A 15412-nucleotide genomic window follows, 5' to 3' on the forward strand; every position below is an offset into this window, starting at 1 on the left:
CTAGGAAGGTTGGGCAGGGAGGAGGGAGCAGACAAAGGAACAAGAAGACGAACGTAACCTTTCGGGCTGGTGAGGAGCCGAACAGGCCTGAGGTACCCTGTCAAGAGCAAACGGAAGCAGCCATACTTCCTCTCGCTGCTCTGCTTATTCTCTGCAGGGCGGAGCCCCAGGGCAGTAGTTAATGGGGAGGAAAAGAATCTGTATCTATACAGAATAGTTCAAGGGAGAATGACCTAAAACGACAACTTTGTTCTCTTCTATACAAGCGTGGGATTTAATGCACGCAGGCCCATCTCCTTTTCCTGTATTTCAATAAATTTTTCTGTTACTGTGTCTTTACAAGGGGCATCAATGGCTTAGTGTAAATGACAGAACATCCTAGCTTCCCTTTTAACATTTTACTAGCTTCCTTTAGGAAACGATAATAAATAGAGAATAAGACTCTGCTAAAAATTATTAGTAGTAAAACTGTTACCATTTTAATCATGATACAAGGCTATCAAGAAGTCCAATGATTCCACAGAAAAATGGTCAAGCTGATGGAAAAATACAAACTACCAATACACATACAAAAAGATACTCAGCATCGCTCATAATAAATGTTGCTGAAAACAATGAAATGCTGTTTTTTACCTACTACACTGACCATAAGAAAAAAGACTGCTAAAATCCACCACTGGTAAGGATGTGAGAAAGTGGGAGTTCTCATAAGATGTTGCTGGGAGGGTTAAGTCAGAAAAACCTTGGTCAATTCCACAGTCTCTACCCGTACATCTGCCTCCTTTGCAATTTCTCTGCCACTGAGTGAAAAATGAAGCTTTACTACAGCTTTGAAAACACATACTGTCTCAAAACGCTACTGTTTTAAAAAGTCTTCATAAAAAGAGAACGTGAAAGCCCATCAGAGGCCCAGTTAAAGGAAGGTACATGGAGAACCGCCTTACCTGAAATCCACATGTTTGATGTGGCTCATCCGGTTCAGCAGCCCCAGGTCTAGGACTTCCAGTCGATTTCCTGCCATCACCACTTTATCTAACATGGTAAGTTTCTCATACACCTCAGGAATTTGACTAAAGTTGTTGAAGGAAATTCCCAGGGAAGAAAGCTGTTGCAGATTTCCCAGTTCTTCAGGTAAAGTAGTCAGAAAGTTGCCATCAAGACAGAGGGTTTGAAGACTGTGAGAAAAAAAACAAAACAACTTTATGAAAGGTTTTAATTGGAATGGATTAGAACTAGAATTAGGGATTTTGACTTGTCATGAATTTATCATGAATCCGATAACGATAAAAAAGCCCCAAGTCTATCTAAAGAGACTTGATAAACTAATACAAGCATACAAATCAACCATACTCCAATTAAAATTAAATTTAAAAAAAGAGACTTAATAAGATGACTTATGCATAAGCAACGTGGATGGTCCCTCTGACATCAAAGGGGGATGTTAAGAGCCTCTGCTGTTAAAACTGAAGGACCAGTCACCACTGCAGGCAAGCTAACTGCTGCTGACTAGCATCCTCGTCATTCCATGATTTATTTCACTTCAAGAGCTCACAGAACTACCTTCATTCCAAATGCCAGATGAGTTCCTTACTCTGAAAATAAAGGAGAAGATGAATCTAGGAAAAAAAAAAGTCATATACTTACTTTAGCAGATTGCCAATCTGACTCGGCAGGTCGTGGAATCCGTTACAGGAAAGGTTGAGCTCGGTCAGGGTGGAAATCTCACATAACAACACGGGAAATAACCCAAGCTTATTATGGGACAAGTTCAGGCCCTTCAACTGAGAAAATCTAAAAAGCAAAGGCACAATGTACTATTGAATGAAAAGTAATCTATTTTAAAGGTCCATCAAAAGTTCTGCTCTGCAAATTAACTACTGAGCACTCAGTATGTGCCTAACAGCATGTGTGGCACAGACGCTAAGATGACTGACAGCCAGTCCAAGCTATGAAGGAAACCAGGCCGGGAGCTCTTCTCTCACATCTTTAAAAAGGCAAAATATCTCAAAAAGCTCACCGTCGTACAACTACTTTGTATCAAGTCATACTGACATGCTTCGAATCTTTTCCCTTACTGAATTTCTACACGCAAGATACAAAAGCCTAACAACATAATCAACTCATGGATACAGGAAAAGCTAACAAACCTGTCGGTCAAATCCCATTATAAGCAGCGTCTTATTTTGTAATGAAATTATGTTGGCTCAAAAGCCACTTGAGGAGTTCCCATCGTGGCGCAGTGGTTAATGAATCTGACTAGGAACCATGAGGTTGCGGGTTCGATCCCTGCCCTTGCTCAGTGGGTTAAGGATCCGGCGTTGCCATGAGCTATGGTGTAGGTCACAGACCCAGCTCAGATCCCCAGTTGCTGTGGCTCTGGTGTAGGCTGGTGGCTACAGCTCCGATTGAACCCCTAGCCTGGGAACCTCCATATGCCACGGGAGCGGCCCTACAAAAGGCAAAAAAAAAAAAAAAAGACAAAAAAAAAATCTCATTACTAAACATAGGCTTATATTTGAAAAACTCTGCAAAACAGGTAAGAGAAAAATCATATGCTCTCTTTGCATGTAAATCAATGAAATTAGAACACACCCTCACATCATGCACAAAAATAAACTCAAAATGGCCTAAAGACTAAAACATAAGACATGACACCACAGGAGTTCCCACTGTGGCCCAGTGGGTTAGGAACATGACATAATGTCCATGACGATGTGGGTTCAATCCCTGGCCTCACTGAGTTAAGGACCTGGCATTGCTGCAAGATGCAGTGTAGGTTGCAGATGCTGCTCAGATCCAGAGTTGCTGTGGCTGTGGCGTAGGCTGGCAGCTGCAGCTCTGATTTGACTTCCAGCCCAGGAACTTCCATATGCTGTGGGTGATGTCCTAAAAAGAAAAAATTAAAAAAAAAAAAAAAAAAGACGTAAGATATGGCACCATACAACTCTTAGAAAAGAACATAGATAAAACATTCTCTAACGTAAACCATACAACTGTCTTTTTTAGGTCAGTCTACCAAGGCAACAGAAATAAAAACAAAAATAAACAATTGGGACCTACTCAAACTTACAAGCTTTTACACAGCAAAGGAAATAATAAAACAAAAAGACAACCTACAGAATGGGAGAAAATAACTGCAAATGATGCAATCGACAAGGGCTTAATCTCCAAAACATACAAACAACTTATACAACTCAACAACAAAAATATCAACAAAACACAACCCAACTGAAAAATGGGCAGAAGACTTAAGTAGACATTTCTCCAAAGAAGACATACAGATGGTCAGTAGGCACATGAAAAGATGCTCAACAATGCTGGAGTTCCCATTGTGGCTCAGCAGTAATGAACCTCACTAGTATCCATGACATTGTAGGTTCGATCCCTGGCCCTGCTCAGTGGGTTAAGGATCTGGCATTGTCATGAGCTGTGGTGTAGGTCGCAGGTGCGGCCTGGATCCCACATTGCTGTGGTTATGGTGTAGGCCAGCAGCTGCAGCTCCAATTCAATCTATAGCCCTGGAACTTTCACATGCTGCAGGTGCAGCCCTTAAAAAAAAAAAAAAAAAAGTTCAACATTGCTAATTATTAGAGAAATGCAAATCAAAACTACAATGAGGTACCCACCTCGCACCAGTCAGAATGGCCATTATTAATAAGTCTACAAAGAGGAAATGCTGGGGAGGGTGTGGAGAAAAGGAAACCCTCCTACACTGTTGGTAGGAATGTAAATTGGTACAACCACTATGGAAAACAGTATGGCGGTTCCTCAGAAAGTTAAATAGAGAACTACCACATGATCCAGCAACTCCACTCCTGGGCATACATCTGGACAAAACTATAATTCAAAAAGATAATGCATCCCTATATTCATAGCAGCACTACCCCACAATAGCCAAGACATGGAAACAACCTAAATGTCCATCAACAGATGAATGGATTAAGATGTGGTACATACATACAATGGAATACTACTCAGCCATAAAAACAATGAGGTAATGCCATTCACTGCAACATGGATGCAACCAGAGAACATCACACTAAGTGAAGGAAGTCAAAAAGAGAAAGACAAATACCACATCATATCACTTACATGCGGAATCTAAAATACGGCACAAATGAACCTATTTACAAAACAGAAACAAATTCACAGACATACAGAAGTTTTGTGTTTGCCAAGGGAGGTGGTGGCGGGGAGTGGGATGGATGGGGAGTTTAGGGGTTAGTAGATCCAAACTATTACATTTAGAATGGATAAGCAACAAGGTCCCCCATACAGCACAGGGAACTGTACCCGATCTCCTGGAAGAGACCATGATGAAAAATAATATTTTAAAAAAAGAATGAAAAAAATCATGCTTTCTGAAAATTATTCTAGAAGTACTAGTTATTAAGGAAGTATGTAAAATATTTCATTTTATGGAGTTCCCGTGGTGGCGCAGTGGTTAACGAATCCGACTAGGAACCATGAGGTCGCGGGTTCGGTCCCTGCCCTTGCTCAGTGGGTTAACGATCCGGCGTTGCCGTGAGCTGTGGTGTAGGTTGCAGACGCGGCTCGGATCCCGCATTGCTGTGGCTCTGGCGTAGGCCGGTGGCTACAGCTCCGATTCAACCCCTAGCCTGGGAACCTCCATATGCCGCGGAAGCGGCCCAAGAGATAGCAACAACAACAACAAAAAAGACAAAAAGACAAAAAAAAAAAAAAAAATTCATTTTAATGTGCAGTTATCTTTTTAATCACGATGCAATTTGAACACTTTTATTTCCAATTTCTCCCCTCCCCAAGAGAAACCCAGACAATCACTTACACCATATATTTATTCACTTCCACCTATTTTCAAAGGGAGGAAGGAGGTGAAATGGGTGGAGGGCGGGGATGGGGAATATATTCTAACAAAGGAGATGGAAAAATATATGGGTCATTGTCCCTTAGAACTGAAATGGCTCCTTTATTAGAAGAGAGGTTTCACAGCTGACAAAGGCTTGAGAGTTGGCAGGAGCAGGTGCAAAAGAAAGATAAAAGCCCTATCCTAGGAAGGGAATTCTTGAAATTAGCCCTATTTCCTTTAAGTTATTTAAGTTTGAAACTTTTGATTCAAAAACTTCCCATATATGGAATCTCTCAATTTACTCTGGCTGCAGATCAAGCATCGCTGTCAAGGACTTATATAAAAAGATTATCCAGATCAAGGGCAGCTCAATCTTGCCTCCATAACAGAACCTTTGCATCTAACGTCTCTTATATGGGGGGGACAAAGGAAGAAGGAAGACTGTGCGAAGAAAAAAATCTTACATCCTTTTTTCAAACATATATATGATGGTAAGCACGTTCGCTTACAGGGATTGAGTACGACCGGTTTTGGTAACAAGTCAGTCTGGACACCTATGCCCCACATACTTGTAGAAAGTGTCAAGGCCTCCTGGTCTTTCTAATTGCATGAAGTTGTGTCGCAAGTTGAGGTAGGTGATATCTTGACTGTAGAAGAGATGCTCGGGAACCTCCTCAAGGCTGTGACACGAGAGGTCGACTGTACTGATGCGCTGGGACACCACCTGGACAAGGTCAAAGAGAAGAGCCATCTGAGCCAGCCGTGAACGTCTGTCACCCAGCGGAGGACAGAACGGCGTTTATAACAAAAAGGCGCCAATCAAAAAGATGGGAAAGAAAAGAAAGGTCCTGAAACCCAACCACCCGTTTAGAAGAATCAGATGATTTTTCACTTTTTCCTAACACCATAAGCTGCTTGAAAAACAGAGAGGTCTAAGCTGCAAAGTGTCTACAAGTAAAAGGTTAAAAAAAAAAAAAAAAAAAAAAAAACCCAATCATAAAGATGGACACTTCACACGGGAAGTAAAGTTAAGATGATTCCAGGAGTTCCCGTTGTGGCTCAGTGGTTAATGAACCTGACTGGCAGCCATGAGGATGCAGGTTCGATCCCTGGCCTTGCTCAGTGGGTTCAGGATCTGATGTTGCCATGAGCTGTGGTGTAGGTCACAGCTGTGGCTTGGATCCCGCATTGCTGTGGCTCTGGCATAGGCCAGTAGCTACAGCTCCAACTAGACCCCTAGCCTGGGAACCTCCATATGCCACGGATGCAGCCCTAAAAAGACAGAAAGAAAAAAAAAAAAAAAAAAGATGATTCCAAAAAACTGCACAAAACTCGAGGAGGGAGTATGATACTGAAAAACACTGACCTTTTGCAGCCACATAAGTTCTGCTCCTTACTTGTACAGTTCCTTCATCTGTCATGAGGATAAAATTAAATAATCATGCACACAGCATGCTGCTTAGTGTGCAAAAGGTGCTGCAAAAATATTAATTTCTCTTTATAAGGGCAAAGAATGGACTGGCTATTTAAAATCAAAACTAATTTTATTCAGAGCAGCTTTTATTACCGCAAGTGCAGAAAATTCAATAAAACCAAAACAGGGTTTATACTGCTGTAATAGTATGCCAATAAAACAAGGGCTGTGACAATGCATCTAAAACAAATAAAATATCACTGCAAAAGGCATACATGTTTTGAAGGCATGTCATTATAATGAAACTATCCTTTATGCAACTACCTAGCTTGATAAAGAAAAATGTGTTTAAATTCTGCAAAGTTGGCAAGAATAAGAGAACTTGGAAAATGCAATATAATTTAAGAGCACTTCATCTTTAAAGGCTAAGAAAGCAGAAATTATGCTGAAAAGCCTATTATCCTCAGCACACAGGAATAACAGTTTGTGACAGGATCACAGGTCATGTCCCATCACTAAGTTCCAACTTAAAGTGGTTCATCAAAGCTGTGCAAAATATATACACTAGCACTAGGCTGGGAATCACTGACCACTATGGTTGAGGGACAGTCAAATGCATCTCATTGTCCCTCTTTTTTTGGGGGGGGGGCCACACCCACGGCATATTCACAGGCCAAGGATGGAACCCGAGGTGCCACTGAGACCTACACCACAGCTGCTGCAATGCTGGATCCATAACCCACTGTGCCACAGCAGAAACTCCTGAATCTCATTGTGTCTCATATCTTTCAGGCTGTACCTTCCTCACAAGATGGTATAAAGGTAAATGCACCCCAAAACACTTCTGAAAGCATTCTGTACTATGCAAATACAAATACTAAGTTAAGGACCTGGGAGAACTCCATTTCATTCACTGTGTGCTCAGAAAGACCTGGCGTGATGTGCATAAGAATTATAATGCAGGGAGTTTCTGTCATGGCGCAGCAGAAACAAAGCCAACTAGTATCCATGAGGATGTGAGTTCAATCCCTGGTCTCACTCAGTGGGTTAGGAATCCAGCACTAGAGGGAGTTCCCGTCGTGGCTCAGTGGTTAACGAATCCGACTAGGAACCATGAGGTTGCGGGTTCGATCCCTGGCCTTGCTCAGTGGGTTAAGGATCCAGCGTTGCCATGAGTTGTGGCATAGGTTGCAGGCATGGCTCGGATTCCACATTGCTGTGGCTGTGGCATAGGCCGCAGCTACAGCTCTGATTCGTCCCCTAGCCTGGGAACCTCCATTTGCCACAGGTGCAGCCCTAAAAAGACAGAAAACAACAACAACGACAAAGAATCCATTATTGCTGTGAGCTGGGGTATAGGTCACAGATACAGCTCGGATCCCTTATTGCTGTGGCTGTGGTGCAGGCCAGCAGCTATAGCTTCAATTCGACCCCTAGCCTGGGAACTTTCATATGCCCCAGGTGCAGCCCTAAAAAGAAAAAAAAGCCCAGAAGAAGAAGAATTATAATTTGATTTCTTGGGAGTGAATTCAGTTTTAAAATACATTTCTGTTGGATTTCTCGGCTCTTATCTCCCTATCAGGAAGTCTGACAGCTTCTCACCTTGGATGCCTGCCGCTGCCATCTCTGGTACTCAGCCAGCGTCTCAAAGCTGACGTGATAGGTCTGAGCTTGGGCTCCAGCTGAGCTGAATGCAAGGGAGAACTGACGTCGCTTCACTTCTTCTACCTGGAGAAAGGGAGGGAACAAAACATCCATTTTTAAAAATCCCAAACAAAAATCGAAAGACAATAACAAGACAAACAACTCAAATTTTTAAAGTCAGCAAAGGATCTGAATAGATATTTCTCCTAAGAAGACAGAGGAACAGCCAGTAATCACATGAAATGAGGTTTTACATCATTAGTTATTAGATAAATGCAAGTCAAAAACCACAAGCTACCATGTCACATCCATTAGGACAGCTAAAATCAAAATCACAGATACGTGTTGCATAAAAAGTATTAGCAGGAGTTTCCGTCATGGTGCAGTGGTTAATGAATCCGACTAGGAACCATGAGGTTGCGGGTTTGACCCCTGGCCGCGCTCAGTGGGTTAAGGATCTGGCGTTGCCGTGAGCTGTGGTGTAGGTCACAGACGCGGCACAGATCCCCCATTGCTGTGGCTCTGGCGTAGGCCAGAGGCTACAGCTCCGATTGGACCCCTAGCCTGGGAACCTCCATATGCCACAGGTGCAGCCCTAGAAAAGACAAAAAGACAAAAAAAAAAAAAAAAAAAAAGTATTAGCAAAGATGCAGAGAAAATGGAACCCTTATACACTGCTGGTGGGAAGGTAAAATGGGACAGCCACTTTGGAAAACAGTCTGGCAGTTTCTCCAAAGGTTAAATATACAGTTACCGTGTGGCCCAGCAATGTCACTGCTATCCATATACCCAAGAAAACAGGCATCCACACAAAACCTGTATGTGAATTACAGCAGCGTTATTCATACATCCGAAAGTAGAAATAATCGAAATGTTCAACAATGGGTAAACGTATAGACTTTCATACAACGTAGTGCTCGCCTGCAATGGAATATTACTCATCCACAAACAGGAATAAAATACTGATATGCACAACACACATGAACCGTGAAAACCCTGTGCTAAGTGAAAGAAGCCAATCACAAAGAACCACACACTGTATGATTCCACTTATATGACATGTGCAGAATCAACAAATCTATAGAATGAGAAAGTAAATTCAGGGCGCCTGGAGAAGGAATGGGGAGATGATGGCTCAGCAGTGCAGGATTTCTTTTCAGGATCATGAAAATATTCCAAAACTGACTGTGGTGACTGTTACACAACTTTGAATATACTAAAAGCCAATGAGTTGTACATTTAAATGGGTTAATTATAATTATGAATTAAATCTCAACAAAGCTGTTTAGAAAAAAACCCAAAGCAATACTTATTTAACAGGTATACTGAAGGAGTAGGACTCATGGGCTATAATCTTAAGTAAATTTATTTATTACACTTTAAGTCACAAATTAGCCTCAGTGTGGTCATCAAATATCTGTTGAATGAGTAAGTTTTACTGCTGTGGGTGCTGAGAACATATAGCAGGGGCAAAAACAACAAACGCTCTGCCTTCGATGGAGGGTACATTTGAGAGGGACCAACACTAACACAAAACGGGTGACATGATCTAGCACAACATGATAAAATACAGAAGGAGTCATGTGAAGAAAAATAAAGCAGGGTACGGGCTTGGAAGGGTACAGGGGTGGGTGGTCTGAGGTGTGAACAGGGCAGTCAAGGACAGAGTCACTGAGGGTAGGGACCCCATGGGGCTTCAGGAGCAAGATGTGGGCATGCCCAGCTTAGCAAGTACAAGTCCCTGTTTCAGAACAGGAGAGTCTGCAGGCCCACATGATAAAAGCCAAGCTTTCTACTTCAAAGGTAAGGCTGCTCCCCCCTTTCCTCCACCAGTGGGCTACACCAGAGGTAGCTGCCTGCCTGCAAGGGGTGCCCTGGCTGCTTTGTGGACTCACCTCCTCCCTTACTTACTAGGTGCTGAGCTAGAAGCCATTTCTGACCCCCTGCAGCGTTGGAGTGGGACAGCAGAGATGCCAGCCCAAAGGTTCTCAGGAGACCGGCAAGGTCAGAACTTGACTTCACCCTCTCTGGGTCCTCTGCAGGGCTCTTTGGATACCCCACGCCCCAATCCAACCAGTGATGCCCTCTCCCCTAGTGGGGCTAACACATGCTACTCCAGCAGCTGACCACTCCCTCCTGAGACCTGAAGAAATCTGGAGGTCCAATGACAGCCCGTCCTCCAGCGCAGCCTGTCTGCCCCTCCACGTGGCCCCGCCAGACTTGTTCTAAGAGAATCCACCCATCCACCCAACACCTCCTGCTGTCTCTCCACCCATCTGGGTTACACAGTGACAAGCCCAAGGAGTTCACCATGATCCCAACATGAGTTAAACTCTTTGCTCTGTCACCTAACCAGCTGGTGGCCTATCTCTTGTCCTGTAGACTTCCTGGTCAGAAGGCAGGACACCAGTCCACGATGTCCCCCTTACTGCAGGGGACCTACTCAAGGCTCTCTGGAGTCCTGTTGAAACCTCTTTCACCAGGCCTGAGTAAAGAGGCAAAAAATTCCCCCATTCCCATTGTAGGGAATCACAACGCATCAACTGTCTTCAACAAGCCAAGCTGAAGAGCTCTGATTTAGGATGAAGTCTTTTTATAGTTATGGAACCACTTAGGTCTTTGACATCTCCCTCTGCTATATCATAGCTACTGAATCTTGGCGACTCCGCTGGAACCTTCCAAGTTATTATATTCATAAATCATTAGATTTCGGGGGCCAAGTAAAGACTGAACCAAATGACAGAAACACAAAATACAGCAAAAAAGAACCATATTAGAAAGATCCAATAAAATTAAATAATATTCAAAACATTCAATGGTGGTCCTTACAACATGGTCATTTTTCATTAGTAATAAATCACTGCATTTCAATGAGTATGTGTCAAAATAAAGGATCTTGGAGTTCCCGTCGTGGCGCAGAGGAAACGAATCTGACTAGGAACCATGAGGTTGCAGGTTCGATCCCTGGCCTCACTTGGTGGGTTGAGGATCTGGTGTGGCCATGAGCTGTTGTGTAGGTGGCAGATGCGGCTCGGATCTGGTATTGCTGTGGCTGTGGTGTAGGCCGGTGGCTACAACTCTGATTAGACCCCTAGCCTGGGAACTTCCATATGCTGCGGGTGTGACCCTAAAGAAGACAAAAAATAAATAAATAAATAGAATAAAGGATCTTGTTGAAGAATAGATATTAATTGCTTTAGAACAATCCTTGCTTTTAAATATTTTACTATGGGATGTTTGACACAGAAAAAAAACAAATACTGTCAAATACTGAAAAAGGTTTGTAAATCTCCCACTAGAAGTTAATTTGTCAACTCCTGAGTAATTATTACAAGTTTTGTATTATGCATGTTGAGACTACATTGTAATACATGTACAATTTCAGAATTATTAAATATTCACCATGAAACGTTCCCTTCATCATTTTGTGGCAAGCCTCTCTCTCCCTATTAATACTTTTGCACATTAAAGTTTTTAGGGGGAGGCAAGTTTTATTATAGTGCAACTTACATAAAATTTGTGGATTTTTTTTTCCTTTTTCGACTGCCCCACGGCATATGGAGTTCCCAGGCCAGGGATCAGATCCGAGCTGCAGGTGCGACCTATGCCATAGCTGCAGCAATGCAGGATGCTTTAACCTGCTGTGCTGGTCCGGGAATTGAACATATGTCCTGTTGTGCCACAGTGGGAACTCCACGCGTATTATTTTTTTTTAATTCACAAATTCTAAGTGAATGATTTGGTGGATTTTTATAAATGAACAGAGCTGTACACTACACTCTATCACTACAGTTGTTTGTCTTTTTCTTTTAAATTTTTTTTATTATAGTTGATTTACAATGTTCTGCCAATTTCTCCTGCACAGCAAAGTGACCCAGTTACGCATATATATGCATTCTTTTTCTCATGGTATCCTCCAGCATGTTCCACCACAAGTGATGAGATACAGTTGCCCATGCTCTAAGGTAGGGACCTCACTGCTTATCCGCTCCAAATGTAACAGTTTGCGTCTACTAACCCCAAACTCCCGGTCCATCCCACTCCCTCCCCTGTCTTTTTCTGCATTTGAAATAAATGGAATCATGCAATAAGCAGACATGTTTTCTTTCACTTAAAATAAGGCTTCTGAGACCCAGTCTTGCTCTTGGGTGTATCCGCAGCTCATTCCTCTTGACTGCTCGGGAGCATCCCACTGCTTGGATACAGCACATCTCCTTAGCGAGTCACCAATCAAGGAACATCTGAGCTGCTTCCAGTTTGGGGCAAATATAAACAAAGTTACTAGGAACATTCACTTACACTTTTTGTAAAGATTTGTGTTCACGTCTCAATATTGAGGAGAACTGCTGGGTCATTTGATCAGCATATGTTTATCTTTGTAAGAAACAATAAAACTGTTTCCCACCAATGAAGAATGATTGTTGCAGCTGCTCCCCACCTTTGCAAAACTTGTTATTTATCAGTCTTTTGACAGGTTACTTGTCTATCACCGAGTTGTAAAAGTCCTATGTTGCAAACACACTGTCCTACGTTTTGTATGACGTTAATATAATCACACCAATTTTCTTTTGGTTGCTATTTGACCAGTGTCAATTTTCTATCATTTCACATTTAGCCTTGTAAACTTTAGGTGTGTCTCCTATAAACAGTAAACAGTAGGATTTTAAATAATAAAGTGACAAATCATAATTATTGTGATTACTGATATATCAGGATTTATTTCTGTCACTAAAACTTGTGGTAACTCGCCATGCTAATTTATGTTGCTTTTTCTCAATCCTTTTCTTGCCTTCTCTTAGCAACACAGAATATTTTTAATAGTCTCCCTTCCCCTCTACATAGTTACACTTAAAATGTTTAAATTCACACTTGACAGTTTTTCTAATAAACCCTAACACTGTGTTTCTTTCCTCTTCTCCCAGGACCGCATCACACCTCCTTTATTGAACACACTATCGCATCTCGAATACCGTTCAGAGGAGTTTGAGCTTCAGTAGTTTAAATTTATATTCCAAATATAAAACATTTTAAACCTTTCTACAATCAACATTAAACCATATTTTATCAGTGTCTACACTCATCGGCTATTCTTTATCTCATCCCTTTCCTTCGAATGTACTTTCCTTTGCTGTCACTGTCTTCTTCTTCTTCTTCCTCTTCTTTTGGAGGGGTGTCATTTTTCAGACGTACATCCTTTAGGAGTTCTTTCAGTGAGGATACGCCAGCTCACTAGTCTTTCTGTGTCTGAAAAGGTCCTATTTTTGCCATGAGTCTTGTGAAATAATTTGGCTGACAAAAATACAGGTTGACATTTATTTTCTTTCAACAATTCTGCAAATAGTCTTCAACATGCATTGTTGGTGTAAAGAAAGCTGTTAACAGTGTCAATTCTTTGTAGGTAATCTTTTCTCTGGAAGCTTCTGTGATTTTCTCCTTCGTCTTCTGCAATGTGTCTACGTATAGATTTATTTTTATTAATCCTGCTCAGGATCCAGTGTTCTTTCAATCGGAACACTCATGTCTGCCTTTATTTCTAGAAAAATCTCAATCGTGATTTCTTCGGATATTGCTTATCCATTCTCCTCTCTTCTCCTCTGGAACTGCCATTAGATGTATGTATACTAGAGGCTCCCTGGGGCTCCTTTATATATTTTATCTGTGAAATTCTTCAGTGTGTCAGTTAATTACATTCAGCGGTAGGACACTGGACCTCCCGAGGAGTCTGTGATGTAAATAAACTTGGTTTGTGCTTAAATTAGCCTGAGTGGGTTTCTTTCATTTAAACCTAAGAATGCAAAAACTCTGTGATATAATCTTTAATAATGCTCATGCTGGCTCCTGTGAAAAGATGTGAAAAAGCTCTGAAAAACACATGTGATGTTTTTTGAATTAAGATGATCAAAGGAAGAATAATTCACCTCTGTGAGTCTTACCTTGCCCCCAACCAGAGGCAAAATGTGCATCTTTCCAGTCTGACAGTCCTTCACGGAGGAAACGATGAGGCAGGTGCCACAGAGAACGACCAGGCGCTCAGCCCACTTATGCAGCTGGGTCTTTCCCTTGCGTACGTTATAGATGCCAGACAGGAGGATTCGATCCAGATGATCCATCTGGCATGGTTTTTCTGCAGAGAAAACAGTATTTCAGAAGCCACCATTAAAGTAGTATCAGAATACTAAAAGGGAAAAAAGAAAGTATTACATGTCAACATTCAATGACCCTAATGTAGGTTTAAGTAACCAGGCAATAGAAGTATTGCAAAATAAGATCTCAGTCCTAAAATGTTATTCATTCCTGAAGTTAATCACGGGCACATTGTGAATTTGGGTCTAGAGAGCAACATGTTATTTTGGATGCCACTGGTACCCCTCCCAACAGCCGTATTTGCCATGTAGACAGAGAAAGGCAGGACTTGGGAGTCAGACAGTCAACCTTGAGTTTTGACTCTTGATTCTGCCACTTACTTTGTTTCCTCGAACGACATAATCTCACTGACCTTGACTTTCCTCATTTATAGTCTGGATTATAATACTACCTATCTTCAGAGGGTTCTTATAAAAAATTAAGACAATGAATGTAAAGTACTAATCATAGTTTTAGATACCAAAAAAGTATGGAATAATTGGTGTGCTTAGTCTACTCTCCAAGGAAGAAATTAATAACCAGTTCTGTACACAACCCTCCATCCTTCTGCTCTTTGTAAATAAATCCTTACATCTGACATTTCAATCAACTATCCCAGTCATGAATGCAGAAACTGATATGTGCACGCAGAAGCTTCTGTTTTTCGCTACCCTTTCAAAATCCTAACATGACTGAGATACTGTGAACAAACCAGAGGATTATGACAGAAGATATGTTCTTGATTAAGGCACTACTAAAAACAGACAGTAACTCTACACAGCAATGACCAAGAGCAGCAACAGTATGAGCTTGTACAAAGAGCAATAAACTGGGAACTGAGAAAACTAGCATGTACTCAATATTATTTATTACATAATAGATGATGGAACCCTGGGCATCACTTTGCCTTTTAACCACATCTCCAATATAAAAAATGAGGAAATGGGAGTTCCCACTGTGGCGCAACAGGACTGGGGCTGTCTCTGGAGCTCCGGGACACAAGTTCAACCCTCTGCATGGCACACTGGGTTAGGATCCAGTGATTTCACAGCTGCGGCATGGGTTTGCAAATGTAGCTTGGATCTGATCCCTGGCTCAGGAACTCCATGTGCCACAGGGTGGTTAAAAAAAAAAAAAAGCTGAAGTTCCTGTGTGACACAGTGGGGTAAGTGTCGGTGTTGCTGCAGCTGTGGCGCAGATCACCACTGCAGCGTGGATCTGATCCCTGACTGAAGAACTTTCACAGGCTGTGGGTGCGGCCAAAAAAAAAAAATGAGGAAATGGGCTAGCTTACGTCAACGTTTTCAAACTTTGTATGTTAACGCCACATGAATGGGAGGGCCATATCTCCTTTTATGGCAGTCCAATCTGTTCATCTATGCTCTAAATTCCACCCTCCGTGG

At 41.9% G+C, this 15412-nt stretch overlaps 1 protein-coding gene across 2 annotated transcripts in view; it reads right to left on the reverse strand.

Moving 5' to 3' along the window:
• Positions 1–15412, reverse strand: part of PHLPP2 (PH domain and leucine rich repeat protein phosphatase 2) — an 82185-nt gene that overhangs the window by 30954 nt on the left and 35819 nt on the right. For both annotated transcript variants that reach the window (XM_021093825.2, XM_021093823.2), the window contains 5 exons: positions 13820–14010; positions 7845–7970; positions 5398–5552; positions 1645–1791; positions 945–1175 (listed from right to left, as the gene is read on the reverse strand). In XM_021093825.2, the coding sequence (XP_020949484.1) occupies positions 945–1175; positions 1645–1791; positions 5398–5552; positions 7845–7970; positions 13820–14010 (850 nt within the window). The remainder of the gene's footprint in view (positions 1–944; positions 1176–1644; positions 1792–5397; positions 5553–7844; positions 7971–13819; positions 14011–15412) is intronic.

This window comes from Sus scrofa, chromosome 6, assembly GCF_054392235.1.
Source record: "Sus scrofa isolate SSC_HxYL_T2T_F1_AM1 chromosome 6, Sscrofa_HxYL_maternal_Yorkshire_Landrace_v2.0, whole genome shotgun sequence".
NCBI classification, from domain to species: domain Eukaryota; kingdom Metazoa; phylum Chordata; class Mammalia; order Artiodactyla; family Suidae; genus Sus; species Sus scrofa.